The sequence below is a fragment of the Topomyia yanbarensis genome, chromosome 3 (assembly GCF_030247195.1).
Source record: "Topomyia yanbarensis strain Yona2022 chromosome 3, ASM3024719v1, whole genome shotgun sequence".
NCBI classification, from domain to species: domain Eukaryota; kingdom Metazoa; phylum Arthropoda; class Insecta; order Diptera; family Culicidae; genus Topomyia; species Topomyia yanbarensis.
This window is the reverse complement of record NC_080672.1, coordinates 257,013,976-257,033,777: the sequence shown is the minus strand read 5'-3', so window position 1 is coordinate 257,033,777 and position 19,802 is coordinate 257,013,976. Positions and strand designations below refer to the sequence as shown.

The window sequence follows — 19,802 nt, the reverse complement described above, 5'->3', positions numbered from 1 at the left end:
TAGAGTGCTACTGGCATTTGCTCTTTTAGGGGTGCTTTCAACCGTCTATATACAGAGCAACATATTTATGTATGTATTTACATCAGCATCGTTACCGCGGATGGTGGCTTGAATGAAAGGTAGGTATATGTGTTCAGTAAGGGTGGGAGCGCCACTAGCCGGTTCGGTTCAGTGCCAAAGCTTTTCAAAGAAACAACCACGGCGGTAAGAGGCCCTAAATTTAACATTTCAATCAGCAAAGCTGTACTCAGTGTTCGCCTCGGACTCAACTCATTCGCACGTTCTGTTTTGTCCCTTGTTCTCCCCTCAAGAGTGCGTTGGACCTAGTTGGTAAATTCGGTTTGATTTGAAAGCTGCAGACTTGTTGGTGACCTGGCAGAAGGACTTTTTTGTTGCATTCGCTTCGTCCGAATCAAGAGAAAGTTGTTCGTTGCAACACTGATGCTCGTTTGTCGACCGAATCGTGGTTTTTGAATGAAAAGTGCAAACTTTTGTGATCGAATTACAATGATTTTCAAAGTTGATGTGAGTACTATTGCATAGAAAAAAGGGTTACAAGGTGCGGTGATGGTTGCAGATTTTGTACGTTAAGTGTGCTAATCGGTAGATTTTTGAGTAAGTAATTCTCATGAGTTACACCTTGACAAAGTTGACAAGTGAAATGTAGCTGGAAGGCACATTGAATGGATTTCTCACCGGTCATTAACTTGCATAATCTACGGCAGGCAGTCACGGCATAAACGATGTCAAGTTTAAAGCTTATAGCATTAGATTATAAGTGGGGTTAAATTGAATGTATGCACCGAACGCAGTTATATAATACATGGTTTAAGATGTGTCGTTATAGTTTCTGTTTGTGCTATTTCTCAGTGTACTGAGGTTTGGTATATTTGAGAAATTTTCTTTCTGAGAAAGCCATCCAAATCAGATTTCTAATGATTAATTTAATTTTAGAATTGCATTTCTCGCAAAAGAAAGGCTGCGTTAACATTCTGAAAGTTAACAAGTTGACTGATCATATTTGCTTAGGTTCGATTAAGTGGTTTGAGGGTGTTATTGAATTTCGTTTGGATTGACATTGTGATTTCAAAGATGTTTGTTGCTGCGGGCGGTCATGTATGACCAGAGTTAAAAATATTCAAATTCATTGAATGAAAATTGATCATATTCAGCCGCATTCATTTTCAATATTCAGTGACGCAGCTGAAAACGTCAAGCGAACAAACTGCCCATTCATCAATGGAGATTTTCATTCGGCTCCGATTATTACACGAGGCGACTGACTTTCATATACTAGCCGGCAGTACTTTGATATTGAAGTGATTCAAACACCTAGTGGAGATCATACTATACATAAAAGCATATCAGTCTCATTTAACTTTTCATCGATTTTAAAAAAGTGTACCAGACCTCACCACATTTTGAAAAAGTTTTGAAATATACATCGGTCAGCACAGATTTTTGTTCTAGGTGTGAATTTAAAAACTTTTGCCAAAAATGACCTAATTTGAACATGATTTAGAGGTGTCTCCAATCAAAAATCGTGTTTTTGCAATGTTTCCATAGGAATATCGCTTATAATCTGATTTTATAGGTCCTGCATGCCCACATATCATCAAACGTTGTTGCTTAGACGTATATTAACATTTTTAACAGGTGCTCTAATCGCAATAGAAAATTTGTTAACTGGATTTTTATACAGGGTGTTTGGTTCTTGGTTAAGAATCTCTCGGGGGGGGGGGGGGCGATAGACTGCCATATTTGGAGAAAAAAATTGTTCTACACATATCATCAAATCCGTTACAGAGTTATTGAACTTTTAGTGTAAAAAACTTATTTGTCTTAAATTACCTCTAACTTTAAAAGTATACTTTGTATTTTAAATGTTTTAGTTCCATTCGAAAAGTGAGAAATTTTCGTATTGAATGATGCCCTCACATGTTTCAGCTAATGAGTTTAAGTAGCCTTTTCAAAGTAATTTATTGAAAATTAAACAATTTCAAACGATTTTTCGTTCATTTCTTGAAAATCCCAATAGTTAACCTCATCATTTTAATAAATCAGATTGTTAGTCTTGATGAGCTGCTTAATTTGTTCTTTGACATGATACACTTACCTTTTCTTATTTTCATGATTTTGGGTTATTCAACTTGGATATTTTTATCTCATTTTCATTTTTGATTCGAAAGCCAGGAAAATTTTACAGTGAAAAATGTATTAATACCTTTCAGTTAAGTGAATTTAGTATTCTTTTAAAAGTAAATTAGTTTAAAGTTAGTGATAATATTAGCATTTTCGTTAATTTTCTTAAAATAGTAAATAATAAACATCACCATTATTATCATGGAAATAATGCATCTCAGCAAGTTCCACAGTTCTTTCTTTGACTCCATTCAATTATCTCTTTTGGTTTCGACGCAAAATCGTTATCACATCGTTTCATATGCAAAAATAACGATTTCGAACCCACTACATTTGTGGCGAGCTCATTCTGTGTTAACTATTAAATAGCAGCAAAATGAAAAGAGATATAGACAAAGTGTCTAATAAAAAGTTATAGAGAACATTAAGTGGCATCAAATCAACAATAGTATCGATAAATTTTGTCGATTAATAATTAGAATAATTAAAAAACTCTCCAAAAACACAAATTTTGAGTTATTTCGTTAGTAAAAAATCATTTAGTACACTTAACTAAAAAATATTACATACACTGATAGGACATTTTCTCAGCTTTCCAATGAAATCTAGTAAATAACGATATAAAGCATATTTTTTAGATTAGAGTCTTTTAAGCACTTGCAAGTCGGTTACAGGAAATGTATAGTAATGAAATTACAAAGAAATGAGAAGAGATAGAAATATGACGTCCAAGAACAAATTATGAATCGTCCTAAAACCCAACTTTTGGGTAATGGATATTGCTATAATCATACTTCATTATTTCGAGAAAAATAGCAAAATCCTCCTCAAAAACACTAACTTTTAACTACTTTACAGCTAAAAGGTAATTAAAACTAATTACTTAAAAGATATGAGAGCACCATTCAATAGGAAATTTTCTCACCTTTCGAATGGAATTGAAACATTTAAAATAAAAAGTATACTTTTAAAGTTAGAGGTATTTTAACACAAATAAGTTTTTTACACAAAAAGTTCAATAACTCTGTAACGGTTGAGATTTGATGGTATGTGTAGAACAATTTTTTTCTCCAAATATGGCAGTCTATCACCCCCCCCCCGAGAGATTCTTAACCATGAACCAAACACCCTGTATAGGAAAGTATATCAAAACCAAGGAAAATTAGTGTTACACATACTTTCCAAATTTTATGTATAAAATAAATAGGAGCTCATTTTAAGCTGATGAGAACTAATGAAATCGAAACATTTGGTTTGGTTTAGCAAACCAATGTAAGATGTACTATGCTACACACCAAAAAATAATGAAATTTGAACGACATGTAAATCGATACGAATGTAAATATAAAAAGCTTGAATCAAAAATTTGATTGAACATTAAGTTGAATTCAATTCACTCAATGGGAGCATCAAAAAGCATACAATTCTACACTTTCGTTCGCGTAATATTACATGTCATTTATTTTACAGCAATATTGGATTAAAAATATATAAAAAGGTATTGGTATCCCGTTCAATAAAACTGCAATTTTCAATCAACGTGTAAAATTATAATAAAATTACTTGAAGAAAGCACGACAAGTTGTGTGTATTTGTGGTGGAATTTAATTTTACATTACTATTCATGCTCCAAATATGTGCATGAAAATAGATTGAAAATTACAAAATATTTTTTTCTGTGTATATTTCTCCTTAGTGGAGAACAATTTAAAAACTATTCTTCTCCATTAAGAAGCAAATTGTTCAAAACCATCGCGTGAAGAGCACAAAACCTATAATTAAATTGGTTATGGAATTTGCGTTTCGACTTCGTTTCATCAGATTCCGACGCTAACTTAGTGACAGGACTACGCTAGCATCGGAGTAATACTAGCTCCAAAAACCGGAGATACTATTTGTGGTCCTGAGCAAACCCCTAGTCAAGCGTGATGAATTTAAACAATTTTCTCCCTGATGGAGATAAACAGTTTTTTCCCTAAATTGTTCTCCGCTAAGGAGAAATATAGTATAGTGTATAGGTATAACAGTTCCATCCATAGATTAAGGGTGCAGCTGTGCATTCTGTAGAATACTATAAAACCAATTCTATCGATACTCCGTGTAGCTCTATCTGTTCGATAAAAAGAAGCTTTAATATTTATAAGTAATATTGATAAATTCTCTTTAAAGGCACGTCAATAACACACGTTGTCTTCTGATTCATAATATATCATTCACGGCAATTCGCCAATATTGAGATGCAAAAATTCACAAACAGGAGATTTTTTTTTGGGCAAGATCAAATTTGTTTATGCGGATACAATAAACTTAACTCATCTCGCGTCGGCGGTAAAACACGATGATGAGTTATGTTCTATCAAAGACCATGCGGTAGACTTGGGTGCAACGCCCAACTCCTACTTATCAGAAGGCAAAGTACTCTTCACATTTCCTTTCGATCATGTCCATATGAGCCTCCTAGTCCTAGTTTTCCGTTCTAAGTTTATAACTGATTCGCTCTAGAATACCTATTCGTCTTTCAATTTCATTGCTTTCGTTTCTCTCAGTCTTAAATTTGCCGCAAATAGCCATCAAAATCGATATAGTAAAAAATTATTGTGCAAATCTTTTATTTCTGTTGACTTGAGATAGTCATTACAAACCGAATAAATTTTTTGAAAAGTTCTTAATGAAAACAATTTTAAATCTGAGACAATAAAAACTAAAAATCTTAAAAACATGTTCTTTGTCACAAGAAAGGCTGTAGTACATCGCCGAATTATTCATGTTGAATTTGAATTTTACAATTAAATCTCGCTACAACAACGGATATTATAGTGTTCAAATCATTTATACGCTAACCGAATATGACAATTCTTGGCGGTGCTGAAAAATACAAGGTGTTCAAAACTACTCAAACTCAAACTCATCGAAATAAGTAGAAAAATATCCATTAAATGCTCAAACGAAGAAAATGTCGAAATTTGCACTAAATCTTATGATTCAGCAAGCGATTTGTAGATGCGCAGACACGGTTCAACGTCAGTTTTTTTTGATCAGGCGTCCTACAACTATTATCAATTTTTGATATATTCTTTTTAAATGAAACTATTTTCATTTATACAGAATATCAAAAATTGATAATAGTTGTAGGACGCCTGATCAAAAATACCAGCCTTGGCCTGGCTGATTACAGTCCTAGCCAGGAAGAATTCTTGGTGATCAATAGGATCAAAATATATTTATTTGAATGATTTAATCAACCAAGGGTAACTGCCTAGAAATTGTTAACAAATAAAAAGAAAATCACTTAACATTGATTACTAAAATCTTCTAATTTACGTAAAATTTGTTAAATGTATCATTGATGACACCACCAAAATAACTAGAAACTATAAATATGAATAAGCTCAATAAATTCTGCATCTCTTGCTTCCGACACATGGTTCCCTTCCTTCCATTCGTAACATCGCACTCTTTTCTCCTTTGAAGAAGAGTATGTAAGGTACAAGGATAACTTTCTATGATGGTTTTGATTACTTTTTCCAAGTCAATTCGTCACTTTGCTAAACAAATATATTGACAGTAAACTGTTCAGTAATTGGTTTGCTTTTTGAATAAAAGTAAATTGCTCTAATTTTTTTATACAATTACTATAAAGATTGTAAGATGTTCGACTAGTTAAACAAAGCTGTAATATCCATTTGATTACAGATTTGTTTTATTACTATTTGGGAAATAGTTTCAACTAAAGTTGTTTCTTAATGCATCAAAGTCCTACGGATAACGAAGTCTTTCGAATATGAGAGGATAGAGGATCAGAGCGCTATTCCGATAGCACTTGAATTGAGTGTATAGAAGAGGCGCTCATGAGTCGATTTCAGGTTATTGATTTTTTTTCTCTCTTTTGCTCCGTGATTTCTGATCATCTTTCTCATTTTATTCCATAACGAACAAAAATGAAACGAAAGGCTTTCATGTACTGAAAACAGGAAATCGAAATAAATCCTAACTTATTGCCTTATAGACTTAACTAGTTACAACATTTTAGTCGCTCTCCGTGATTGTCTGTTCGCTGGTTCTTCACATTGTTTTTAAATATTTTATTAAAAACCCTGGAAAGCGACTAAAAAGCTGGTAGCAACATTAAGTTACTGTGATTGGTTGACTAATATGTTATTTAACATCAATTGATATCCGATGGAAATTATACGAGTGTATAATTGTGCTAATTTGGGTACTAGTATAGATACATCGTCTAGCTAGACACCCAGATGGTGCTAGTTACTGACGAGATTAATTCGAAACACAAAAGAGCAAAACTTAATTTATGTTAGATACATCGTCTAATTAGACACAAAGATGGTACTAGTTACTGACGAGATGAATTCGAAACACAAAAAAGCAAAACTTAATTTATGTTAGGTCTTATGCCCTTAACGCGCAAAACGGTTTAGTCCAATTTTATTGCATAACTTTATTCTGCCCAATATCCAACATAATATCTGAGTTTTGTTAAACGTTGTGATCACTAGCAATAAAGTGTTGATTTTTGGAAGGTGTTTGTGCTCAGTTTTCTATAAAACTTCTATATTTTATTATATAACTCGTTTATTCGATTCGGCTCAATGCGTTAGCCAAACTGAGCCGTGAGATCTCGGTCAGATCTCGTGCAAGTAACTAGCGATTGCGCGTGGAGACCTGTTTACTAGGCTGAGAAATATTTTACGTAACCTGGTCGTTCATTTGTTTCTCGCACACTTCCGTGTCATCATCGTGGATACTATCATGTTCATATTCGCGAACATCTAATTTAATCCAAGTGTGGACTTGTGGCTGTCATAGCCGCTAATTTTCAACTGGTTTGATTGAACGTGAAGGAGGAACAAATCTCAAATCATGTCCTATTATGTTCAAATTGTAGCGTTTCGCTGCATCATTCATTCAAAAAGCCCAACCACTCAATCATTTTCCATTCGTATTCAATTTCGTTGACCTTATGAGTATCTTTCTACTGAAGTAGACAACACCAAAACTACCCAGAATACACTCCACACACTTCATGTATGCTTGAAAATGCTAATCATGTCAACATTTAACTTTAAGTGGCCACTACAGAGCAGATGACGGCGATCGTTGGTGAATGAAAAAGCATCAATTTAAAATCAAGACGCGCGGTTTAATCATGAAAATCCCGTTAACTTAAAAGTGAATGATTGAGGGAGGCTCTGAGTTTTAAGCTTGGCTCAGGTAGATTCAACTGAAAGTTGACATTTGAAAGTTAAAATTCGTATCACTGGTGGCTGTTGCTTCTGTCATACCAAATACAAATATGTTTAATTTGTATTTGGTCATACTTTACCTAATTTTGATGTCAAAAAATAACTTGAGCAGTAATTGTTTGTGGTTCAGCCAATGGTATTAGATACTATGGATGTACAAAAATGTAATGTGTGTAATGATAGTATCGTATTATGTTTTGTACGCGAAGGGTTAGGTAGGAAGAAATGAGTCAGTCCACCTAGATTTCCGCCACAAAAACACCATTTAATACATGGGCAATTACTTCCTAGATGTGTCCTTTATAATGAATTTCATTTCTTCCACATGTGAAGTGAATCTTTTAATAGCCACAGTGCAAGTACGTACTACCAGATCTTGTAGCCGAACATTGATTTTCTCATCGACCATAAAGATGATCAACCAGGTATTGCAAATAATTAATCAAAATGACTGGTTTCGCCTGGGCTAATTTGTTGAACGATATAAGCACTGAATGCCTAGTAGAACTCGATAAAGGCGAATTTCGTAAGCATAATCTCCATTTTCACCTTCAGCAAATGTTTCATATCACCAATGCCTTATGCGTCTTATGCGAAAAGACCAAAAATCAAGTCGTAGAACCAACTGTTGCTTCTGCGACTCACTCATCTCAGCAAGAATGACAGTAGCAATTTCTTTTATTCTTTCGACGAGTCACACAATATGAAAGAAATTGTTTTTGTCACACTCAACATACTGAGCAGATATCGTGACCAGTGTCTTTGGTGGTTCGAAATAGCAATCAGTTAAGGGTAACGTTGAAAAATGAAAATTTTGATATATCTTATTATTGACAACTGACAAAACCTGTATATTTTGGCTGTTTTCGACAATCTCTTACTAGCAATTGTCAAAATCCTAGGAGAATTGTATTGAGCATCGGAAGGTAAAGGTATTTCTCAGGTCCAGTTTTAAGAAAAAATAATTTTGAAACCCTACATAGGTAAGAAAAAAGTTGGGCATGAAAGGGTTGAACAATTGGCGGTCTAGTCCGTGATCACGTACAGATCAGAACTAAAAACACACATACAGCTACATCATACAAAAATGTGGTATTGATAACGTTCAATATGCTACACGTCGAAATATGCAGTAGTGGAATCCGTTACGAATGACACTTAGAGAAACTATTTCCTCGGCGTTCTCTACGCGGTTTGTGTTATCAGAATTCAGCTGAATTTCGAGTGCAAATCTGCTAAAGGCATAACCTACATTCAAAGAACCCTATGTACATACCCCGGGCAGACTGCCACGTGCGAGTTTTGCAATCGGCACACTACGGTAAACCATGCACTAAAACTGCTGCGCAAAATGGGTCTAATACAACATATACTGACAAACAGCCTTGCACTGCTAAACCACAGACAACCGGCCAAAAGATAATCCTAGGAATACATCTAGTAACCTAGCGAAGGAATAACCAATAACGAAGACGGATAACTAAGCATGGGCCCCTTACCAAAAGCATATTAGAATGCACATTATTTTTGCTGAATTACAAATGTAATTTCCAGCCCTAAAATGCCCCTAACTCCCTTCCCCCTTTCGATTTACTTCCAATAGCATTCAATTATTCTTTCTTCTATATCAAACTGTATTTTTAGTTGTTAAATTGTTTACTGATCACTGTCTTTGGGACCCGAATAGTAGTTTTTTATTCACTCTAAATAATGACTTTTGACTTGACATCCAAATCATTTTTGTACGAGAATCGACTGAAACGAATTCTTGTAATAGAATTCGCCAATGATGTCTTTAATTCGGAAGCTTAAAATGTAAGGCATGTGCCCTCATGCACAAAGAAATTGGTCTTGTCCAAAATTTTTCCCACTTGGGAATTTTGCATAATTAAAATTAAGGTTTTCTGCTTCTTTGCTTTGCTGTAAAGCGAGGTTTACGACTCGCAGCAAATCGAACGGAATGAAATGATTTGCAATAGAACATCAACACAACCGGCCATGCAGAGGCCACCCTATTTCATTGAACTCGTTTAACTTCCACCACGATCTATGAGTGCAATCGAAAATCAGTTTGCTTTTGCTAATGAAATAGATTTCCACGCCAGTTAGGTACGAGAAAATCGAAAATTGATGTACACATTGGTTAGAGAGGAAATTTACACGTTGGCGCCACTACTAGTGCTACCGGGTGAAACTGTGGAGAATGCATTGGTGAAAAGCATTGCAGTTTGCGATCATTAGCCTTTGTCGGTCTTTTGACAATTATGGTTTCAACGGCCGAAGCACTAATTAAATATCCGTTGTCCTTTGTTCGCATGGTGAATTTTCGCAATAGAGTGACGTCACCGTGTGGTAAATTGGACATCACCCATTGAAGGGATTTTAATTTTCCGGAAATTAATGTCAACAAATAGTTTGCTTGGAAAAAATATACACAAATTGCAAAATATGTTTCGTGTATACAGGCTGTTATAATGTGAAATTGATGGCATAGATAGTCAATAAGAACTTCACATTATATTAAAAATAATAAACAACGATGTTTCGTCGAAATTTTTGTTTGATTTGCAAAACCGTGATTCTTTAACTGATTATTTTAACCATACTTTGTTGGTTCCTTCGCCACTTCCTGTACAGATCGGAGAGTATACTCGTAACCGCTCTGTTGACAGCTTCCCAGATATGCTCGTCGTGGCACATCTCTTCGACGATGTTATCCACTGTGTATGTGTGTGTCATTAAAACTCACGCATTTTTTTCAGAGATGACTGAACCGATTTTTACAAACTTAGTTTCAAATGAAAAATATGATGTACCAGAAGCTGCTATTGAATTTTTAGTTGATCCGACTTCCGATTCCGGAGTTACTGGTTGAAAAGTGTGGTCACACAGCTAATTCTCATATAAACTGGTACTACCATAATGTCCAAATGTCGTAATATATATATATATATATATATATATATATATATATATATATATATATATATATATATATATATATATATATATATATATATATATATATATATATATATATATATATATATATATATATATATATATATATATATATATATATATATATATATATATATATATATATATATATATTAAAATGGGTCCAATATTACTTGAATTTGCTGGTCTAGATCACTAATAATCATTCAAAGCTGCTTTGACCACATTGCCGCCCTATAACGGTTCTTGATACACCCGGGGAACTCACCATTAGGGTGTTCCAAAATAACATAATGTTAAAACAGTCATCGGGCTCTCTTCTAAAAATGAAAGGTTAGGGTACTAGGATCACTTTCTTCTTCGTAGTGAGTTTGATAAAACGCTCCCTTCTGGTGATGAATTTTGATTTTTTGAAAAATAGGACAATTCTGGGTAAAAATTTAAATTCATGCCTGCTGAAGTGCCCCTAAAGTGTATATCTATGGCTAATGGGATCTGAGTTATTTAAATTTGTGTAAGATAATCTTTTGACATTTTATACTATTAATCAAAAATAACACTGTTCTACGACACAAAACAATTTAAGTGTGTTTAGTCCGCTTTTTGTTGTCGGAAAATAGAAGGAAAATGATTAAAAATTCTTCATTGTCTCTAGCTCATCAGAATCGATTTTTTTAAATTATGTAGTATATTGATAACCACTTACGAAAACAAAACAAATATGTCGAGTTAGTTGCAAGTTGTATCGTATATTTGAATGCTGAGTTAATTGGAGTATTCAGATTTTGTATAGGTACCTTAGAGTGAACAAAAATGTAAAAGAGTGAGGTGAATGTCGAAAATCCTGATTTTTACGATTTAGATCACACAATTCCGAAATAGTCAATTTTGTAGGCTTTGTATTTTCGCAAAATAATTATAAAAGAATACAGCACATCTTCTGAGATTTGGTGAATAAGCCTCCCAGAAGTAATTATGGAGAATAAACTCATCCAAAAATAATAAGAGACTTGGTGTCATTAGCAAAGATATCATTATTTTTTTATAATTGATGGTACTAAAAATCATCAAATGCTCATTAAAGCCGATCCTGGCATACTAGAAACAAACGGAAAACGCCATTTTTCACCCTTTTTTTTCTATTTTCCAAAAAAACTATATGTGGTCTAAGCACATTTGAATTGTTTTATTTTTTGGAACAGTATTATTTTTGATGAATTACTAATAATGTCAAAGGTTATCTAACAAAAACTTAAATAACTCACGCCCTATTAGCTGTAGCTGTACACTCTCTTCGGCAGAATAACGCCCCTGTATTCGGCTCAACTCATTGCAGTGTTTCCTATACTTTTAAAATTTTATAGATACCCAGTTTTGAAGAGAAACTAATGAAAAACACCAAAAATTACAGTTTTTGCTAAGTTTTAATGGCTATTCCGCTCTTATAATCCAAAATTTGTATAAACTAACTCACCAAACTTCTCCATTTGTATACCAAGAAAAATAAAAAATGCTGAAGAAAATCTAAGGCACTTCAGGGACACTGCAACAGGCACAAATTTGAAACCAGTTGGGAGTGTTTATCAAACTCACTCCAAAAAAGAAAGTGATCTTAATACCCTAAGCTTTCATTGAAGAAGACCATTGACTTTTTTAACATGATATTATTTTGGGACACCATACTCACCGTGTTCCTTAACTAATACCACACCTATTTCCCAGCAAATTCCTGATCGATTTTTACAAACTTGATTTCAAATGAATGATACAGTAATTTCCACTGATTGCCAATCAAATGTTCTTTAAATATATTGTCCTCTATCGACAATTCCGCAAGTCCAGTAATACCCTTCCCCTTTCATTACCCAAACGATAGGTAAGTTGAACTCATGTGTAATTGAAATCACCTGTGAGAAAGCCAAAAGCTCTTTACCTGGATTACAAAATTCAGTATTTTGCTAAGTTTCATTCGCCCAAACACAGTTTCATTATAAAAATGAACAAAAATTACTTTTTAACTATCATTCTTCATCATGCCTAATTAAAAAAAATATTTGCGACTATACTAAATGAAAAGTTGACTCACACCTTTTTATGGTAAAACTGGTGCCTCAAAATTGCGTTACTGTTATTACAAAGGCAATATTTTAGAACCACCATTTGTTCATAACTTACTATGCCGAAAATGAATTCAACACTTCCAAATCAGTCGATAGCAATTTTTAAAACCGTTAAATCAACCACCATAACCATGCGTGCACGTGCAATCGGCACCAGCAGCTGCTCGTTCTGTGGCCCATTTTCGCGACTTCCGGAGAGTTAATGAAATTGAACAGTAACGGTAAATTTATATTTTTGAAATATCATAAATGAATTCAGCATACAAAAACTATCTACTATTAACCATTTTATTTGAACCGTTGCGACACTACTTTGAAATTCCATGGTACATCCGTTTCATTAAATTAGTATTCCAGTTATTCCGTCAGTGCTATAACTCCGAACCGGTAGCAATATTTTGTTTAAAATTACATTTTCTCTGTATGTCAGTATGTGTTTCCACCATTAACTAATTCATTTTCATCTATGCATTCATCTAGAATATCCCCGGCGCGAATGGCCTCCGTCTGACGCTTTTGGTGGCCGTCATTGTCGCAGTGCTGGTTGCTCGATCGAACGCGGCCCAGGCCGCAAACAACAATAATGAAACGGTAATTACAAACAGATAAATTTTAGGTCTAACCCACGAATTGTCATTTCAGGAAAATTGTGTGGTTTATTGTGTTTCATCGTATAGGTTATATGCTAGCACAACATTATAAATTTTCGCTGCTCTTTGACTATTATTGAATCCTGCAAAATGCGAATGTAACCCGATGATGAGAGCTGACCTATCGAATGAAATGGCTCGACAGATTCATTTTTTTCTGCGAAGCTGTGGAAAAAGTTCTTTGGTCTCAAATACTCTGCCTTCCCTCGCCAGAGTAGCAAATGGAATGAATATTGCAATTGGATATCGTACCAATATAATCATTTTACTTAGATATTTGGGAAAATGTTGAAAAACCTTTTTTAATCCACCTATCCGTGCAATTGTGCCTTTCTCATTTCTCCAAACTATGACTCCATGGCAGGTAATGTTTAATATAATTGTGGAAATGTCTATTACATTCTTAGTACTTTTTGCACTTATACACAATGGCTTGCCAGCCATGAACTTGATGAGCTACGCGTCGATAGTGAAACACTAGAAACAAAAAAGTATAATCTTTAATTTTCCCCGATTTTAATGCATTTTGCATCATTTTGTTAATGGTGATAGTGGTATGATAGTGGTACTAGTTTAATTGAAAAATAGCTGTGTGGCCGCACTTTTCAAGCCGTAACTCCGGAACACACAACATCAATGGCAACATTTAACTGCATGTAACTAATCTTGACGTTCCGTACCGGTGGCGGAAGCCTGATGTATCGTGTGAATCGTACTTTAATCACATAGTCTTTTACCCCTCGCTAATGCTGCTTATGGCATACTTGCTGTGTTGGCAGCACTGCCATTGCACAGTGAATGTCAAATATGGTTGACACAGCCCATCTTCATCCTCGTTATGCAGCAGCTCTGGTGTCGAGTGATTTCTTTCGAACTCATGGGATTTCACAGAACGATATGATATTTGGTTCTTCGGGCCTCTGTTAAACAGTCGATTTTCAGTGTGATTACATAACTTTTCTATGAGAAAAAGGTAAAATGTTTTATATTGAAAATTCACGTGTGATCGAATTATTTTACTCAATTCCAAAATACTGAAATTCGGTAGCAATCAATGTGAATACTATCCCCTTCATTTAGGACTAAGATTGTGAGAATCGAGTCAGCATTATATGAGAAACAAGTGTGAATAATTTTGGAACTAGGCCATTTCCTCGAATTTCTGGGATCCTCAACAGTTCTCAATGTGGTCAAAGAGATTTTGATTTGCAATTAATGATCTGGACCAACAATTTCAAGCCATTTAAAACTCATTTCAATTAGTTATGCATCATTTATACATAATGATTGTACCGGTTTGTATGGGAATTTCGTATGCTACCGCATACTTCAACCTGTACACATTTATTTTCGATTTTGACGTTCGGTATTTTTTTTACCGATCCACTCAGTATTTTGCGCAAAATATCTTATGCTTCCGCTATTTTCGTTTGAACCAGTGAGCTGAAACCATAAATTCAAGTAATTTAGAACACATTTTATGAGAGTTTGCGTCTTTTAGATAACATTCTGATACCAATTTATATGGGAATTTCATGTGTGATCGCACTCTTTAACCAGTAACTCTGGAACCGGAGGTCGGAATTGAATGAAATTCAATAGCAGCCTATGAGAACGTTGCACCTTTCATTTGAGACTAAGTTTGAGAAAATCGGTTCGGCCATCTCCTAGTAACCGATGTGCATATTTTTGGTCACATACATACACATACACATACATACGCACACACACAACGACATTTGCTGAACTCGACGAACTGAGTCGAATGGTATAAGAGAATTAGCCCTCCGGGCCTCGGTTAGAAGGTCGGTTTTCATAGTGATTGCATAGCCTTTCTATAGGAGAAAGGCAAAAAAATATAATATAATAATTATTATCGCTTACATTTTATTTACTACATTTCATCGTTCAATTATAGACCGGTTTATTACAAGTTAACAGTAATTATTAAACTAACTCAACACTAGTTAAAATTTTGATTTACTTGAATGGTTATATAGGAGGCGCGGAAAATTATGTAAAAAATTGAGTTTTGTTATGGTATGTAGTCAATTTTTTATTGAATTCTTGTTATATCTCTTGTGTAATACCAATGTCAAATTTGCAAAATCTACTTGAGAACATGAGCAATTTTAATAATTGTTGAAGTTATAACAATTTCCACAAAACTGGTTTTAAAATAAGGCTTTCCGTGGTTACGATTCCAGTCCAACAGCATAAAACCCAAAAAAAATATTGGTATAGGGAAGGGACTTGTGGTGTCCTTGAACGATTCAATAAAAAATTCTTTTTTTTTTGGGAACTGGGACGAGTTTTTCAAAAAAGCTTCTATTTTCCCCGGAGAAAAGTATCAAACAAATTCCTAACACTTGTATGGCAATTTAGGCAAAAAGGGGTTAAATAGTAAATATTTAAAAAAATGGAATCGGTTAAAAACTTTTTCGACAATCGTAGTCACCACAAATTAGTTTTTGGAAAAACATGATTTCGAGATAATAGGGTTTAAAGTTTCTAGTAAAATCCAGGACTCCGCATAGGAGTAAGATGAAAAACGCTATAACTTTGCTTCTACTGCTTGGATCTGGATACAAATTTGGGATAACATTCTTAAGGACCTACACTTTAAGATAAGAGAATGAAAAATTTTCAATTTTTTGACCGATCTTAACATCTAAAACCCCTTACAATTGTTGCTTAAGGGAGGGGGGGGCGTCTGACGTAAAGTGCTTAAACTGAAAGTAATATTGTTCTACGATTTTTAATCCTAGAATGTTACACTTACTTTTCCCACCATAGAACGTTGCACTGGGGTACAAACGTGGTACTCGCATTTGATCGCAATTTTCGCAGGTAGAAATGCAAATAAAAGAAATGTATAATATATCATTTTCTTCTTTTTTTAATTGCGAAAACAGCTGCGTAGGTGAAAGCAAGAATTTTATTGAATCAATGATACATAAATTGGTTTGAGCAAGAAAAAGTGTAAAAATCTCAGTTTTGATTTTGTTTTACAAAAAATTACTATAACTGTGCGAATTTTCAACCGATTTGAAAAAATCAAATAATTCTAAAAGTTTAAAGCATGGTCTTAAAACTGTGTAAAATGGAATATTGATATTTTTAAAAAAGTGCAATTATTTGGAAGAGTGAAAGTTGGAAAATCGGGTTTTGCAAAATATCACGAAATGGGGCGGAAATTGATATGAATAAATTTATTCTGACCAGTATTACATTGATAACACGCAACGCTTCCATTACAGCAGTTACTGTGCGTAAATTATACTCGCAAGCCATTATTTTTAAACACTATAAATAATAGAATATTAACAACAGCGTATTAACAGCGTAAATGAAAACAAAAAGTTTTTTTTACTTCAAAATTAAATTAAATTAATTGAAGAAATTTTTGAAAACGATTACATAATGCTAATTGTTATCTGCGTAGTAAAACAACCGGTATTTAAACTGGTATTGTCATTAGTCACATTTCCACTAACAGAACGAAACACTAACGGCAACCGTACACTGGGGTACAAATGTACCCCACGCCAACTTTGACTTCTACCTACACGAAGGCCAAAAGCCAACTGGCTTTAGCACCTTTTCCTAGGCATACTTTGAACTCTAAATTGAATTATGGTTAGGGCCCCAGGTTGGTAAATGCCGAATTCTCGTTTTCATGCGGCTCCAAATATGCCGTGGGGTATATTTGTACCCCAGTGCAACGTTCTAGGGTTATAAACCCGAGTAAACATCCTTTCATCTAAAGCTGTTTGTCCACTAATTCATCCCCTAAAAGTTAGACATCTTTTAAGAACTACATATTTGTTGAATAGGAATCTTCAAAAATAAACATCAACATGCAATGTTCTAGAACCCTCGATGGAACATTTGAAATTTACGCTCAGATGAAGCAGGGACATCTGGGTATTCGATTAGTGAGTACTTCAGCAATATTGATTTCTAATGATAAAGTTTTCTAGCATAGGGCCCGCAAACCAGCGAATGTTTTTCTGTCGTAAAAAATATCAATGTAAAATTTGAACTACAAGCTCAAATATCTTTCTCTAATTTTGGCGTTCAACCCCCCTTCGATGACATTAGCTATTAATAGTTTAGTTTATATTACAATAAACGGCATCCTCACTGGACAGAAACCACTGTGCAAAGCTGCGCTATGATGTAATGCATAGTGCGTTTTCCGATCTACTTGTTTAACATTTGCATTTCGCTTCTCATCAACAGCCTCAGCAAATAGACGGCAAAATCGTTAATCAAGGATCGGAGCAAAAGCGTTCTGGACTCTTGGATAACATTTTCAACGTAAGTTTACCATCAACTGTATTGCTAAAATGTTTAGTGTTGGATTGCTTGGGAGATTGCCTAGTGGTGGTGGGTGGAAGGTAGACCGTTGAACGTGATTAGAATTACCAGGAATATTGAGTTTATCCAATACTCAAGCAATCTTCGTTCCTTTCACATGGTTGCTAACAGTTCGAGATGGGTTATCTGGTATTCAACACTGACCAGGTGAAGTAGAGCATCAAATGGTTCACGCTGCTCACTCGTGACTGCACGGTTCCGTTTAATGGCCGCCTCCATTTCATCATCTCTGAAAGCAAACTTAACCGTGCAGCTCATAATAGCGGTGTCTAATGAGGGGGAATGATTTATGCTGTACATATGTATATCAAAAGCGTAGCTAACGCAAAATCTAATATAGCTAGCTACTGTACTGAATCGGTTTTATTTGCATATGGCTTCGGTTTGCCAACCTGTACATGTAATCGCATAGCTAATGTAACGCTGCTTGTCGTTAGGTTATCCTTGAACATTTGAGTAGACCTGTTTGGTAGATTATCGGTTTGTTTTCTTGTTTCACCCACAGATTCCGATACAAACCTTGAAGGCGGTTAATGAACTGGTGCAGAGCATTGCCGGTAATCTTCAAGCGGCCGGCTCTGGAACTTACTTCGGTTCCAAAAACAGGAACATCAACGTTAATCTGGATGATGACGAATCCAAGAAGGAAAAAAACTAACTGTTGAGTTTTTCAAGGGTGGTTAGTGCAACACTTCTGAGTGGGCGTTATCGTGTTTAAGTATTAGCTGTGATTTGTATTTTAGGCGACAATAATTAAAGAAGAGATTAATTTTATCTTCGGTTGGTTTTAAAAACAAAAATGTGTTAATTTGAATTATTATTATCACTGACGGTACCGCATGCTCTTTCATTGATAAAAATCTCTACTCAATACGAACTAACCAAGTTCCAAAGCACCTATCAATAACAATGTACTACATACTACAAAATTAACTATACCCGAAAAAACTGACAACTATTAAACAAATATCCATTCATTTGTTCTGCTTGGTTTCATAGTCTAGAGATCGAAAAGAGTAAATTCATGCCATTAATTGTTTTACGCAACCTATACAAAACTTTGTGCTACATTGCGTTAAAAAGACTTCGCAAGGGATGTTTAGTGTATTGCCGCTATACGCATGATTGTCCCATATTCTATGGAATTCCATACATTCATTATACGTATAACGGCAGTGCACAGAACAATAACAAAGAATATTTTTTTCGAATTTTATGATTTTTAGAATGATCAGAGTTTGTTTACTTTCTATCTTGACAGTTATACCAAATCCACGATACGAAAATAGCCTCTACCAGTTGATTCTCTCTATATCGATATTGAAGGACCATCGAGATAGGGAAAGATCGAGACATAGAATACAATGGTTTTCATTCGGGACTTTTTTTCTTTCAGGATATTAGAATGCAAACCAGGCATCAGGTCGCCAGAATTTTGGTTGACGGGAGGGGGGAGGGGTATATGAAAATTGATTCTTTGAAAATGCCAAAATTCAATAAGAGTTTCATCAATTATTGAAAATTCAGAAACATAAGTAGTTTAACAGATGACATTCCAGTCTACAAACAAGGACTACCAATATGGAACAGTGTTTAAACCTCTATAGATTATTTACTATAATTCGTATGTCGACAGATGCTCTGTTTTACGTTGGAAATCTTCTTCGAAGTTGTTAAACCTTCAAAGTTGATTTGGAAATCATGTGATCTTGACTATTGAGAAGGTTTTCGAAAATTTGTCCTACTTTAGAAGTTTGCATTCTTTGACTTAATTGACATATTGTATATATGTCAATTAAGTCAAAGAATGCAAACTTCTAAAGTAGGACAAATTTTCGAAAACCTTTTCAATAGTCAAGATCACATGATTTCCAAATCAACTTTGAAGGTTTAACAACTTCGAAGAAGATTTCCAACGTAAAACAGAGCATCTGTCGACATACGAATTATAGTGATTAACCCTCCCAGAAGTAGCCATGGGAAATTAACTCTTAGAAAATGGTAAGTGACTTGGTGCCTTCTGCGAAGTTATCGACAATATTATTTCAAACAATCTTGTTGAAAACATAAAGGCTACATGAATGAAGCATATCGAGATATAAAACAATATTTAGGAGAAAAAAAATCAAAGCCACTTCTCTTCAATATACCTTTTCTGTAAGCTTCAGAGACTCATACCTTGAATGCAATGCAAATTTTTTTGTTTGCAAACCGTAGAAGAGATTTATTAAATACAGTAATATCAGAGTGACTTGTTTTAAAGGTTTTCATTTACATATAGTCTA

At 34.4% G+C, this 19,802-nt stretch overlaps 1 protein-coding gene across 1 annotated transcript; it reads left to right on the top strand.

Moving 5' to 3' along the window:
* The first annotated feature begins 268 nt into the window (after window positions 1–268).
* On the top strand, window positions 269–18,275 carry LOC131691849 (uncharacterized). The gene is made up of 4 exons (XM_058978525.1): window positions 269–525; window positions 12,965–13,075; window positions 17,380–17,457; window positions 18,023–18,275. Exons 1-4 carry the CDS (start codon window positions 475–477, stop codon window positions 18,173–18,175), a joined length of 393 nt encoding a protein of 130 aa, XP_058834508.1. The 5' UTR covers window positions 269–474; the 3' UTR covers window positions 18,176–18,275.
* The last annotated feature ends 1,527 nt before the right edge of the window (window positions 18,276–19,802 follow it).

Coding starts and splice junctions, on each gene's coding strand:
- LOC131691849 (XM_058978525.1), top strand. CDS start 475: ATGAAAAGTGCAAACTTTTGTGATCGAATTACAATGATTTTCAAAGTT. Junction 13,076..17,379: donor CAAACAACAATAATGAAACG/GTAATTACAAAC, acceptor TCTCATCAACAG/CCTCAGCAAATAGACGGCAA. Junction 17,458..18,022: donor TCTTGGATAACATTTTCAAC/GTAAGTTTACCA, acceptor TTTCACCCACAG/ATTCCGATACAAACCTTGAA.